This window comes from Octopus bimaculoides, chromosome 1, assembly GCF_046866305.1.
Source record: "Octopus bimaculoides isolate indiv1 chromosome 1, ASM4686630v1, whole genome shotgun sequence".
NCBI lineage: Eukaryota > Metazoa > Mollusca > Cephalopoda > Octopoda > Octopodidae > Octopus > Octopus bimaculoides.
In genome coordinates, this window is record NC_142928.1 from 162,135,603 (window position 1) to 162,150,647 (window position 15,045).

General features: G+C 36.1%; 1 protein-coding gene across 5 annotated transcripts in view; it reads left to right on the plus strand.

Moving 5' to 3' along the window:
- The window catches only part of LOC106884418 (activating signal cointegrator 1 complex subunit 3), a 491,782-nt gene that overhangs the window by 80,437 nt on the left and 396,300 nt on the right, over nt 1–15,045 (plus strand). For all 5 annotated transcript variants that reach the window (XM_052972249.2, XM_014935791.3, XM_014935790.3 and 2 more), the window contains 3 exons: nt 4,380–4,525; nt 7,563–7,683; nt 12,649–12,791. In XM_052972249.2, coding sequence (XP_052828209.1) covers nt 4,380–4,525; nt 7,563–7,683; nt 12,649–12,791 — 410 coding nt within the window. The remainder of the gene's footprint in view (nt 1–4,379; nt 4,526–7,562; nt 7,684–12,648; nt 12,792–15,045) is intronic.

Genomic DNA, 15,045 nt, shown 5'->3' on the forward strand with positions numbered 1-15,045 from the left:
AACAGAGTTTTGTGTTTTGACTGTGTTGCTTTTACTTTAGACTTGGCTTGCAAATGTTCTGACTGAACATCAACTTTATTATCTTACCAGTTTGAGAGTGCCTTTAAAGATCTCAGTTATTACCTCTCCTCTATGACTCATCATCATCATCTTTTAACATCTGCTTTCCATGCTGACGTGGGTTGGGTGGTTTGACTGAGGATTGGCAAGCCAGGAGGCTGCACCAGGCTCCAATCTAATCTGACAGGATTTCTACAGCTGGATGCTCTTCCTAACGTCAACCACTCCAAGAGTGTAGTGGGTGCTTTTTACGTGCCACCAGCATGGGGGCCAGTCAGGCAACACTGGCATCGGTCATGCTCAAATGGTGCTTTTTACACACCACCAGTGTGGGTGCCAGTCAGGTGGCACTAGCATTGGCTACGACTATGATTTAATTTGACTCAACAGGTCTTCTAAGACTCAGTATATTGCCTGACGATTGAAGGGTACTTTTAAACGGGCCAGTCATGCGACACTGTCATTGGCCATGGCTTCAATCTCACTTGGCTTGCCGGGTCTTCTCAAGTACAGCATATCTCCAAAGGTCTCGGCTGCTTATCAATGCTTCTGTGAGGCCCAGCATCCGAAGGTTGTGCTTCACCACCTCATCTCATGTCTTCCTGGGTCTGCCTCTTCCACAGGTCCCCTCCACTGTTAGGGTGTGACACTTCTTCATACAGCTGTCCTCATCCAAATGCAACACATGACCATACCAGCAGTCATCTCTCTTGCACACCACATCTGATGTTTATGTCCAACTTTTCTCTCAGAGCACTTACATTCTATTGTGTATGTACACATACACATTACATATCCAGCGGGGCATACTAGCTTCATTCTTTTCAAGCCTACGCATGTCCTCAGCAGTCATGGCCCATGTTTCACTGCCATGTAGCATAGCTGTTTGCACACATGTATCATACAGTGAGTGAGAGGCCCTTTGTTACCAACAGAGGTAGGAGCTCTCTGAACTTTGCCCAGGCTATTCTTATTCTAGCAGCTATGCTCTCAGAGCATCCATCCCCATTACTGACTTGGTCACCTAGGTAATGGAAGCTATCAACCACTTCTAGTTTTTCCCCATGGCAAGTGATGAAATCTGTTTCCTGTACATCTTCAGTGTTTACTCCCCTGTGCATCTGCCACACACAAAAACTATCTTCCTTTGATATTGCTGCACTTCTTATGTGTCTATAGCTTACACTGGATACATCTTATGGAGTTTCTACCTATAGCTTTTTTACAGATCAAGCAGGGCCATCTACCTGAAGGGATTTGTGATTTGTCTGTCTTCCTACTTATTAAGACTTTGGTTTTCGCTAGATTGACTCTAAGACCCTTTGATTCTAGACCTTGCTTCCACACCCTAAACTTCTTCTCTAGTTCTAGTAGTGACTCAGCTATTAGAGCAAGGCCATCAGCATAGAGGAGCTCCCAGGAGCAGCCTGTTTTGAATTCCTCTGTTATTGCCTGGAGGACTATGATGAATAAGAGGGGGCTGAGGACTGATCCTTGGTGAACCCCTACTTCTACCCGGAATTCTTCTTTATACTCCTTGCTAACCCTCACCTTACTGACAGCATCTCTGTACATGGTTTGTACAGGTCTCACCAACCACTCATCTACCCTAGTTTCTGCATTGACCACCAGACAAGAGATTGAGGTCTCTGTCAAATGATTTCTCCGTGTCAACAAAAGTCAAGTACAGAGGTTTATTTTGGCTAGGAATTTCTCCTGCAGCTGTCTTACCAGAAATATAGCATCACTGGTGCTTCTCCCTGGCACAAACCCAAACTGCATCTACACTAACTCTCTCCCTAATTAATTGGGCTATGACCCTAACTTAGTAATTTATAGTATATGTGTTGAAAACATATAGAACAGCTTTTTTGTTTTCAAATATGTCATATTAAAGACATTAATATATTTGGGTTTAGACTTTTATTATTCATGATTTTTAATATTTCTTTAATTAATCCTTTATGATTAGTTTGGACCAGTTGTCCTCCTAAATCCTTTAGCCCATTGATAGTTCAAGACCTTGGTTTTCATTATGAGAATGAAGTGATGGTGATAATAGATGTTGTTGTTGTACTTTGCAGTAGGTCACAGAAGGTCCTGGGGAGACTGTTATAACTGATAAAATTAAGCAACATGCCATTATTACCATCAGTTCATTCTGATGATGAGACTAAAAAAATCTTGAAATGCTAAAAGGCTTGAGAATGCTATTATTCCAAGCTAAACAACAATGACTAATAAAGAAATATGAAAAACTCTTAATAAAAAATTGCTAAATTGTGTGTTTAATATAGTTCATATATATAAAAATTAGTCGAGTTTGTAACCCAATTGACTGATTTCACTAATGTCTTAGAGCAAAGCATCAGGCATCACATCAGTTACACTTTCTTTCATAAGGATCCCTATTTTTCATAATGCTAAAATTTTGAAATAGACTGTGACTTTTAGGAGAAAGAAAGGTGATAACTTTATTTTTCCTTTTTCTGATAACTAAAATAAATGTTACCACTTTATAAATATCATTATGTTGTGAAAAAAGTAGAGAGGGATTTTTAAAAAATGATAGGATTATAATTTAGTTAGGTTATTAATCTCATCTTCAGAGATGAAAGATATTTTAATATTTACATCTATGGTGTATATGTAAATATTGAAAAAGCTTTTCATCTCTGCAGATATGGTTAATAGTGCGAATAATTATAATTTTATTAACAAATCATCTTAGACACTTAAATATTTCAAAAAAAAAAGGTGGGTGGGAGAAAAGGAAAGCAAAATCCATTACATCTTTTTATTTGTCTGAAGTAAAAACATAACAGAAATGTCGAAATGTAGTTGAATGATCAATAATTATTAGTCAAAGTTTTCTGAAACCAGAGTAAAGAATTAGGTTAGTTTCAAAAAAAAAAAAAAAAAAGTTTTGAAAATAGCAATGTTTATAGCCAAATAAAAGTTTATACACTAAAGAAATAAAGTAGTTTATTTACAGTCACTCTGAAATAAGTTTTGGTTGAATAAAATTTTTGTTCTGACTTTATTAAATTAAAGATTCCTTATAGTACAACAATCAGCAGTCATAAATATCTTGTATAATACTGATATGTCTTGTATATTAAATTATGTATGCAATACAATATTGCATAGTTTGAGAGAATTAGATAAAGGTTATCACAATAGATTGCTTCATTAGTCATTGTATTTTACTTCAATATTAAATACTAAAATATAAAAAAAAAAGTCACTGATCTTATATTCTGATTCTGGACAAATTAACCCAAAATCACTAACAGTGAAATGTAAATGCCTTCTTAATAATTGCTTCATGTGGCTCATTATTACACTGTTAGCACATCATTTGTGAAATTGTAACATTGCTTTGTGCTTTTAATTATCCTCATTAATGGCCCCCTCCTTAAAGAGGAAGAAAAAATTGGCATGGTTCATTATTAAAAATAGCTTCCAATTGTTAATTTGCAAAATTCATGCAAATTTACAAAACCTTTGAAATCCAGTTAGAATCAAAAGAGAAATAAAATGCTAAAAAATGAAAAAAAAAAAAGGACAACATAAAGTTATTGTCAAGATATGTGAATTATTACCTCATTATAACGGTATGTAAATTGTGCTATGTAGGGGATAGAATCATGGGAAGCAGGTTGTTAAAACAGCATAATACCCTTATAGGTTGTGCTTAATGCCAGCAATCTTCTAACTTTTTTTCTCTTTTTGATAAATATACCATTCCAAGGAATAATGTTTTGTACAGTCAGTTACAAAGCAAACAATTGTAATGTGATATTTATTTTGAACTTTAGAAATTTGATTGCTGAAGGGAAATTTATGCAGCAAATAATGATATAGTTAACTGGTAGTGTGATCAAAATGGAGAAAGGTTTACAATGACACTAACTAAATATTTGTCTTTGATTTCACTTCAAATGTAGTCACAATGATTCTCATTTTGGTTTATTAATGTTTGATTGTGCTTCTCCCTACATAATCTCAAGCCATTTACCAGGTCAATATGGCTGCCATTTCTGAAATAGGCTTAGATGGCTTTAAAATCGACACATTCTTGTCCTGTGGCATTGTGGATAATGAGGTCAAAATGCTGTTAGTTACAGTAAAATTTTATATGTTCAGTCTTCACCAGACACATTGTTTATATGTACACATAAGGTACTGAAGATACATAGAAAGTATAAAGATGAATTTGACATTTCAATCACTTTTAATTGGTTTATCAACTTCTTTTTAGCATGAAATAGGTAAAATTGAAAGGAATTTTATGATGTTGCTGTTTTATTTCATAGGTGATGACCGTGGCCCAGTTTTGGAGGTTATTGTGTCTCGAACCAACTTCATATCATCTCACACAGAAAGAAATGTTCGAATTGTTGGTTTGTCTACAGCATTAGCCAATGCTAGAGATCTTGCTGATTGGCTTGGAATCAAACAAGTAAGGATTGTACATAAATTATTACTTACAATAATAATCCCATTACTTTCTAATACTGCACAAATTTTCCGATGTAAATATTTTCAAATCAGTTTTTTTTGTATTCTTTAATTAAAAAATAGAACAGACAGGTGATAATTACTTCTTGAGCACTCAACCATTCTGATGATGATGAAAAGTGAATGGACAGAAACCCAGGCTGTTTACTGTATTACAGCATCATGAATACTCTCTTATTTTAGTGTAAATATTAAAAAGCAGAAAGCAGGACATATTAGCATATTCTGAATCCCAGTTGTAGTACCCTGAAAATGTAATGAATATTATAACTTTCATTTCCCTTTCTTAAACTCCATGTATCTGCTCTAAAGCAAGACACCTCAACTGGCACATGTCTATATTGGCCACTCCAGTTAAATTTGTCTAGAAGACAAAAAAAAGGCAACAAAAAAACCCTTGCTGGCTTCATGACAGTTTTCTTTATTTTGTCTCATCATGGTTCTCTCTCTGAAGTAGTTTTACAGTCAGGTGCTATTCCCAGTGCCTCATACAACATGCAGGTAAACAGAGTACCTATTCTAAAAACCAGGTTACACTCAGTAAAACTTTTGCTATGATAGTCAAAAATATTTGTGAAGAATATAAAAGTGAAAGTATATTATTAATTTTTCTCATTCATGTTTTAACTGTTATCATAGGGTTGTATTAATGCAGATATCATGAATGATTTTTTGTCAAAACACCACTGACATGTGTCTTCATTAGAGCTAATCAGCATAGAATACATGTCTGTCTATCCCCCTCCCTACCATCCACACATTCACCCACCCACCCTTCTTTTCTTCCTCAAAGAAACTTGAATTGATCAATGCATATGTTGCTTGAAATGTTGAGTGAAATGTAACATCTGTGGTAACGATTTACAGCAAAGTTGACAAGGCTGTTAAGACTTACAGGCTAGTGCTTTATGGTAGGATGCAAATTGTTAATAATTTAGTGAATGTGTGTATTGATGGGTGGCTAGATCAATAGGGTACAACATAAACAACTGAGTGGTTGTTTGTGTGTATTTTATTACTAGCACATTTCTGTGTCCATGGTGAAAACACTAAGTTCTAGCACTAAGTAGGGTGTAACTTAGTGTATTTGGTAAGCAATGGAATAGGGGAATTTGTGAGTATTGTGTTGGACTAAGATGGATCAGGTGTCTTATCCAGGGAGAGTTTTGTTTTTTATCTACTAAATGCTATGGAAATTGGAAGCACTATCCCATTGGAACATTAGGATTCAGAAAAGAAACAGAAAAACTATTGTGCTAGCCGTATGATGCCCTATCAATTTTACCATCTGTCTTTCTGCGTTAGCATGTACCCAGTAATGCTTAATTAGCTTTAAACATTGTAACTATTTTGGCTTTTCTTAAATAAAAATATATGTGAGGGAGTCAATTATGTTGTTGCTGTCATCACACCTATCATTATTGTCCTCATATCCACTTTTCCATGCTTGCATGGGTTGGACAGAATTTGCCGAAGCAGGTTTTCTATGGTTGGATATCCATTCTGTTGCCAACCCTCACCTGTTCCCAAGTAAGGTAATATTTTCTCATGACCAGACATATTTTTACAGAAGACTGGAAATGGAGGACATTGCTTGCATGACAGTGACACTTGTTCACAACTGTCACACAGTATCATGGCAAGAAGACATAAACACACACACACATATACATACACACCACATTTCATCCCCCTAACATCTATCACTTCTCTATCACCTGAAAGCAGAGTAGGCACGTACTACATCCGACAGCTTTCTCAGCTGCCTCCTTTTCCCCACCCTGAACCACTTTCATTTCTCATTATCTTCCCCTACCTATTGTCTCCACCAATCACCACCTTTCTATGCCTTCTCTCTTTTTCTTTTGTTCCTCACCATTAACACTTCATTTATCTGCTATCACCCTCAATGTCATCATATATTGACTGCAACTCCCCCTCCCCAAGCCTCTCCTATATTTTACTCCATCATTTGCTACAGTCAGCTCTATCTTGCTCACTCACCAAGTTCAAACCTCTGTATCACCTCAATTATTTTCACTACCTCCAATATCTCGCAAGGGTATATCTCAACACATCTTCACCACCATCTCTTTCCCTATTGTTCTCTTACTCTTTCAGTTATGTGCTCTCTTTATCTTACTCTCTAACTTGCTCTCCTTTCTCTTCCAACTGGGGTCTCCATGTATCTGCTCTACAGCAAGACACCTATCCTTGTTCTTTTATACCTCTAATTTCTCAACTGGCACAAAGCCACCACCTTCTCAGTGAAGGAGCTTTATCTTGCAAGTTACTTGGTGACCCTGTAGGAACTGGTGCCACTTAAAAAGCACTATTGCTGGTGCCATGTAAAAAGCATTGGTACTGGTTGGCATTAGGAAGGGCATCCAACTGTAGAAACCATGCCAAAACAGACAGTGGGGCCTGGTGCAGTTCCTGGCCTTACCAGTTCGTGTCAAATCATCCAACCCATGCCAGCATGGAAAACAAACATTAAATGAGGGCAATGATGTTGATGATGTTGACGTGTGTGTGTGTGGATAGATAGATAGATAGATAGGCAGGCAGGCAGGCTTGTGAGAGGATTTGGTAGGTAGAAACTGACAAAAGCATGTTCGATCAATCGATCAAACATGCTTTTGTCAGTTTCTACCTACCAAATGTAGCCTGGGGCTATATTTGAAGATATTTACCTAAGGTGCCTTGCAGTGAGATTGAGCCCAAAAACCATGTGGTTGGATAGTAAATTTCTTACCACACAGCTATACCTCCACCTCTATATACATTTGTATATGAAGATTCTCTTCTATTTTTCTATTTTTTTATGCTTTAAAAATTTTCATGTAACAATATTAATATTGTGATTGTTGGAGGTTTTCTTGTGAGGATTTGTTACTTCTGATGAAGAAATTTATACAGTTTATTTAGACCTTTACAATTTTGACTAAATAGACAATTTTTTATGGCATTTTTTGCAGATGGGCTTATTTAATTTTAGACCATCTGTACGTCCAGTTCCTCTAGAGGTACATGTTTCTGGATTCCCAGGGCAACATTATTGTCCACGAATGGCTTCTATGAACAAACCAGTCTTCAATGGTATGTATATTTCAGTGTTCCTAAATAATTATTGTATATAAACTTTTGAGCTGTTGTGCTCATCACATTAACATTTTCTTTGGCAATAGATTCAATTTGATTTGAGTTAAATCGACTAGCTCCACTCTATTTTCTGATAGCTAATTTTATTGAGATGGAAAGAATGACATTTGCAGCTAATAAACTATTAACTGCAAATCATATCAAACGACATTCTACTTTTTACAATGTCTTTGAAAGCTCTATTTAACTGAAGAAATGAGACATATTTGAAACATAAACATGGTGTGTAAGAAGCTTCCTTCCCGCGCATGTGCTGGTTGTTGTTTTCTTCCATGTGAACAGTGAGGACATGAGTGTTGAGCTCTGTCCTAAGAAGGAAAGAAAAGAACAAAAATTAAGACCAAAAGAAGTCCGTCGGGGTAGGTGATTTTGTTGTTTGGAGCTGGGCAAAATTTATTGTGTGTGAAATTTTTTTTTTTCAGTAAATTGTGCCCAGCTCTGGGGCAATTTCGCCTGCCTTGGCAGCTTAAAATTATAGCTTGTTATAGTGAGCGAAATATTGTGTTCTTATCGCCATAATGGTGGACCATGGACTTTTTCGAAAACTTCTTTGAAGTAAATTTTGTGTGGCATGTTTTCGTCTAATAACTTGTATATTCTAGTGGGCATGTTTCACTGGAAAAAGTGATACCTCATGGAATTTACCCAACTGGAATACCATAGAGAAGAACCTTGTCTATTGGATTTACCTGTTGAAGTGTTATACCAAGCCAAGGATTCCCTGTCTGTTCTATTTTTGTGAACATTGTTTTTCTTTTATTTTTTCTCTTCTTTCTTCTTCTAAATTTCGGTTTATTCTCTTTTGTAATTTCAGTTTTTTTGTCTTCTCTCTTTATTTTGTTTCTCCTCTATTTTTATTTGGACTATTTTTGTGAACTGTGTTTGAACTGTTGTTTTCCTGTGGACATGGCAGAGAAGGAACTGAAAAAGAAAAACCCTGCCTTGGAGTGGGAGGTTATTCCACCCAAGGAGTGGTTGAAAGACGTGAACAATACAACAGTGGTGCTGAGGACCTATTCTAAGTCTCTCGGCACCATCGTCCAATACAATAAGGATTGTATTGAAAAATAGTTGGCAGAATACCTGCCAACTGTAAAATTTATTTCCCGGGGGTACAAATATGCAACGGTGTGATTGCTATTTGGTACCCCCAAGGAAGCCAGTACCTTCGCGGCGAAACCACTGGAGGGGAAGGAAATTGTGTTCCGTCCCACTTATTGTGGGAGAAAAATAATAAGAGCCTGTGTGTGCGGGCTACCCCTGGGCATGGAGGCCAGATGGATTGAAGATACCATCCGGTGAGGCCTGGGGGATAGCGGGCCCACGTTGCTAAATGTAACCATGGATCCTGTGGTCAACTGGGAAGGGTCGAAGGCAACTTTGACCCTGTGGACTCCAGTGGCCGCGGGGAAAATGACTTTCCTGGACATTTTGACAATGGCAGGCTCCAGGTGTCCAGTGATACTGGAGGGTCGCCCCCTCCCAAATGTCACTCATGCCTGGAGTCGGGCCATATCAAAAAGGATTGCCCAAGAGGCTGTAGTAAGGCCCCAGAGCAGGGAGAGGTAAAGAAGCACTCTGCCCTCCCATTGCAGAGAGAGGTGGAGGAGGTTGTTGAGGAGTCAACCTCAACAAAAAGAAAAAGGAAGGTGAGCAACAGTAGTTGCTAACCAGATGATGTGCAGGCTGTGGGAGAGAAGGACCCCCCGGGTGTGCCGGTGGAGGACCTGACTCCCGCAACCAGGAAAAAAAAAAGAAAAAGAGAAAAGGAAGAAGGTCGGTGAATGTTGATGTGCCACTGACCGAATCCGAGTCTCCTCCGATGGGAAGTGTGTCACTGGAGAGAGAGGCTCTGTCAGTGGGGACTGTGTCACTGACAGAGCAGGTTGAGGTCCCTCCCTGTGAGATGAGGGTGGAATTGGTCATTTTCTTCCTCAGAGAGGGACTTGTAGAGAGGTTCTTGGACTGTCTTTTGGACTAGAGCAGTATGAATCGGTCTGTATAGACAGTTCATGTTGACCTCGCAGGTGGCTGCGGAGGTCATCTCACAAAAGGAATTAATGGAGGTCAGGAAGACCTGCAATAGTGAGGATTTTGGTTCCCTCCGTCCGGGCCTGCCAATGCCAGATTTCCTACAGGCACCAGGAATCTTGCTTGGGGGCCCGGATGAGGAAGATTGAAGAAAAATTGAACTTTTGAATTTCTGTGAAATTTCTAATTGTTAAATTGAACTATGTTTTTGAGGGGTTATTGGTCGGCAGGCGCTGGTGTCCCTCTCATTTTTTCATTTTTCCGTTATCATATTCATCTCATTAATGTCTCTGTCTAGCCTGCAGTTTCTTAATCTATATACAGCCTTTATGGCTAATATAATGAAATAAAGAAGCTTGCTTCTTAACCACATGGTTCCAGGTTCAGTCCCACTCTGTGGCACCTTGGGCAAGTGTCTTCTACTAAAGCCTCAGGCCAACCAAAGCCTTGTGAGTGGATTTGGTAGATGGAAGCTGAAAGACTGTCATGTATATGTGTGTGTGTGTCTGTGTTTGTCCCCTCGTCACCACTTGACAACTGATGTTGGTGTGTTTACATCCCCATAACTTAGCAGTTCAACAAAAGATACTGATAGAATAAGTACCAAGCTTAAAAAATAAGTACTGCGGTTGATTCATTTGACTAAAAAAAAATTCAAGGCGGTGCCCCAGCATGGCCACAGTCTAATGACAAACAAGTAAAAAGTAAAAGATAAAGATAGACTTTATTGCACACTCATCCATTCCATAGTAGCATTTAAAAAGAATGGCATTAAATCAATGATAACAGGGAACTATGTATATCAAGCCTTAGGACATTCTCATCCTTTTTATTAACATAAGAAATGTCAGCATAGTTGTGCTGTTGTTTTCCATTTCTAGTGTTAGTTGGATATTGTAGGATTTTCCATATTTTGCAGTGTTATTCTTTTACCTGTTTCAGTCATTTGACTGTGGCCATGTTGAAGCACTGCCTTGAAGGGTCTTAGTCAAACAAATCAACCCCAAGACCTATTTTTTTTAAAGCTTAGTACTTATTTCATAAGTCTTTTTTGCCACACTGCTAAGTTATGGGGACATAAACACACCAGCATCGGTTGTCAAGCAGTGATGTGGGGGACAAACACAGATAAAAAGAGCACCTATATATATATATATATATATATAGGGTTTATTCCATCTCATGCACAGATTTTTTAATTAATTTTTTTTAATTAAACACTTTGAAACTTTGGATACTGGTAGAATGTGTCACTTAGAACAGGGTTTACTCTTAACGTTTTGGATAAAGTTTTGTATTTTTGAAGTTATTTCATGTTAAAGTTGTATTTGGGTAATTTTAACCAATGACATGTATTCAGCTGAAGAAAATTACTGCTGCTGTTTGTGAACAACTTCCAGGTCCATTGACAAAACGATGAATCTTCGACAACAGAAAAATTGAAGCTAAAGATCTCCCCTAATAAAACTTTCTTTAATAACCAGAGATGATTTTATAGCAACATATATGAGAATGTATCCATCTATCTATCTATCTATCTATCTATCTATCTATCTATCTATCAAATTTTGTTAATTTGTGTTCTAAACACCTGTTTAATTACAACAATATTATATTACTAAATTCTTTCTATTTCTAAAACTAATTGAAACAAAAATAATGCATTTCAATAGGAATATGATAATAAAGGGATTAAAAAATTTTAAGGATCTCTGTGAAGATGTTCTTTCTCTCTGCTTATGTCAATACTCTGCACAGTGTTTATGTAAGATGTGCGAAATTAAATGATTGTAAAATATGGACCATAAAGATGAAGATACACTTAATGAATATACTGACTATGATTTTCCAAATATTTGTTTCTAACTTAAGAAACAGATTGTATGCAGCTGGATGAAAGACAGTAATTATTCAAGCTGTTCTCATAAAATTGCTTGGACGATTTCGTAATATGAAGAAAAGGTTGCATTGCCAATAATTTTTAGGCTACAAAAATTGAAATAGGAGTTATCAAGTGTGGATCATGCATTCATTTTTTGACTTGAAATATTGAAAATTTATTTCTGAGATGACATTCTGTGAAAGTAGAATTGATCGAAAGTAATATTTTTGTAGAGTTTGGGAGATGAAACTTAATGAATGCAAGGAAGAGAAGGTAATTCACATGCATTGTGTGACTGTTAAGATAGAAGTATTAATCAGTCAAATGACAAGGGTAAGCTTGTATATAGTATTTAGATCAGAACTCATTTTTGCACAAGGTAAAAATAGCTTTAAAATATTCCTTTGTATGTACCTTTGTGGGGCAGGCATGACTGTGTGGTTAAGCTTGTTTTGCAATCACATGGTTTTGGGATCAGTCCCAGTGTGTGGCACCCTGGGCAAATGTCTGCTACCATATCCCTGGTCCAATTTATGCCTTATTACTGAATTTGGTAGATAGAAACTGTGTAGAAACCCATCATATATGTGTGTTTGTGTCTGTGTTTATCCCTCCACACCACTTAACAACCATTGTTGGCTTGTTTACATCCATTTAACTTAGCAGTTGGGCAAAAAGACACTGATAGAATAAGTACCAGACTTATAAAAATAAATACTGGAATTTATTTGTTTGACTAAAACCCTTCAGGACAGTGCCCCAGCATGGTCACAGTTCAGTGACTGAAACACGTAAAAAATAGATACCTATCCAAAATACCTGGAAAATAATATCAGTTTAATTGATAATAAAGATGATGATGTCTCTTCATTTGTTATGTTGCAGTAACAGAATGCATCTCTTAAAGTATAAATTTTTTCTGGTAGGATCACAAATTAATTAATAGTAATTAATTGAAAAAAGAAACTGAACTTTATTTTCCTCTTCAGCAATCAAAACTCATTCATCAACCCGTCCCGTTTTGATATTTGTGTCATCACGAAGGCAAACCCGTTTGACTGCTCTAGATTTAATTGGATTTCTGGCAAATGAAGACAATCCAAAACAGTGGCTGCAGATGCCTGATGAAGAGGTAAGGACATTTTTATATCTTCACCTAATATATCAAAACATTTTCATACTTCACTCTTATACTTCATTTTTTATATTTACGTGTTTTTTACTAACAAAATATGATTAATATCCATATCATTACTCATATACACACATGCAAGACATATTGCAATATATTAAAATTTTAAAAATGTTAATGTTTTTAAATTATTAAGCAGTACAACATATCTAAAAAGTATTTTATAAATGTAAAATAATTTCACTTTCAGTAAACTATGTCATCTATCTGAGCCACATTTAAAAAAAAAAAAAACATGTATTTCAGTATTTAATTTAATCTAAATATCATAATTATCCATTTTTTTTTATATTGTATGAATTTACTGCAACAAATTGGTTGTTTTTCATAATTGTGCTCATTTCTTTTTCAATGATTTATCTAAATGCCAATATTAATATTTAAAAAAAAAAACTTTAATTTTTATCTAAATGAATCCTCTTATCTTGGTATCTGAATGTATTTCTAAAATGAAAAAACAAAACAAAAAAAAATTTGATTATTTTATAAATCAATATCTTAAACTATATCATTTCGGTTGGCACCCCAAATATATATCTATCAAAATTTTCTTCAGTTGAAAACAGAAAAATTTACAGACTATTTGCTAGGTTGGTTTAACCAACAATTCATACACACACTGTAAATACTATGAACGATAAAAAATCACTAGAGGGTTTAACAGGCATGGTATTAGCTGAACACTTTAATGTTTCGAATGTTAGTCCTTCATCAGAAGAAAGCAAAAAGTATAGAGGGAGTGAGAAGGAAAGGGGAAAAAAACAAAGGATTAGAAACCAAATGGGAGCGCGCTTCTTAGCTAGGGAGTTAAGAAGGGGTGGATGTATCTGTGCAAGTGTAGGAGTGTTTCCACGTCTGCAAGTGAGCGTAGGGGAAGAGTGGTGTGTGTGTGTGTAGTTTTGTGGGATGTTTGATTGTGTGTAAAACTGGGCAAGTGTAGAAGTGTTAGTGATGTAGGTTAATAGTTGTGTAAGGTGTTAGTATTCAATACCAAAGGGAGAATTATATTAATGATTGTAATTACTGACACTTTACACCTGAGTGTATATATTTCATGTTTCCAATCATCAAACTGGATATGAAGCATGATATAAATAAATTATCTGTCGCTCAGAATATATAGGTAAGTACCCAAAGATAAAGAGCTGGGATAAATAGATGAGAAGTGAAAGAAAAAGGAGGAAAATTTTGGCATTTTCTCATAATGATTGATGAGTGTCTGAAGGTGAAATTTTTGTATGTTTATTTGCTGGTTTGTCTTTAGAATTAAAATTAAGTGTGGGTGATTAATTGCAAATTTGTAAAACTGTAAATTGCATGATAAAATATGTCACACACATTTCAGTAAAATTTCAAAATTATGAATATTACATGGGATTCAACATACACACTAATGTACTCTTGCACATATAAATACACTGTAAGAATTATTTGTTGAAGGTTAATAGAATAAATGATAAATAATAGGAATAACAAAAGGAAATAGAAGAAGAAAAATAATGAATAGAATACTCTCAGAGTGGTTGGCATTAGGAAGGGCATTCAGCTGTAGAAACTCTGCCAAATCAGATTGGAGCCTGGTGTAGCCTCCTGGTCCACCAGTCCTCAGTCAAATCGTCCAACCCATCCTAGCATGGAAAGCGGACGTTAAACGACGATGATGATGATTATGAAACTTTTAAATGTTAATGTGCCTGTATCCATGATGTTTCCTCTTTCCTTTAATGCCTCTCATGTATGGCTTAGGAAGTAGATTTTTTAGGCTAGATTTTTATGCCCAGATACTCTTCCTGTTGCCAACTCTTAAGTTTTTCAAGTAAAGGATTTTTATTTCAGAAGAATCCAAAATCACTGAGCTAGCAAGTGATTTGTTGACAGGAAATGTCAACAAACTTGACATGTAGTAACCCAAATCTGAATGATGACATTTATAGCTCAGCTTCAAACTGTGGTGTCAGCTCACTGTAGTTTTGTAAACATTCACTTGGACATGTGCACATATGCGCGCACACACATGTATAGTATACTTAGGTACAGACATGAAATTCAAGACAATACAGTGTGTATATATCAAAGGTGGGCACCGTTAATCGAAAAATTAATTTTGTTAACCGTTAATCTGTTACCCAAGAAGTTAACTTCAATAACCGTTAACCAGTTAATTCTTTAAAAATACAACAGAAGTTATCAATAA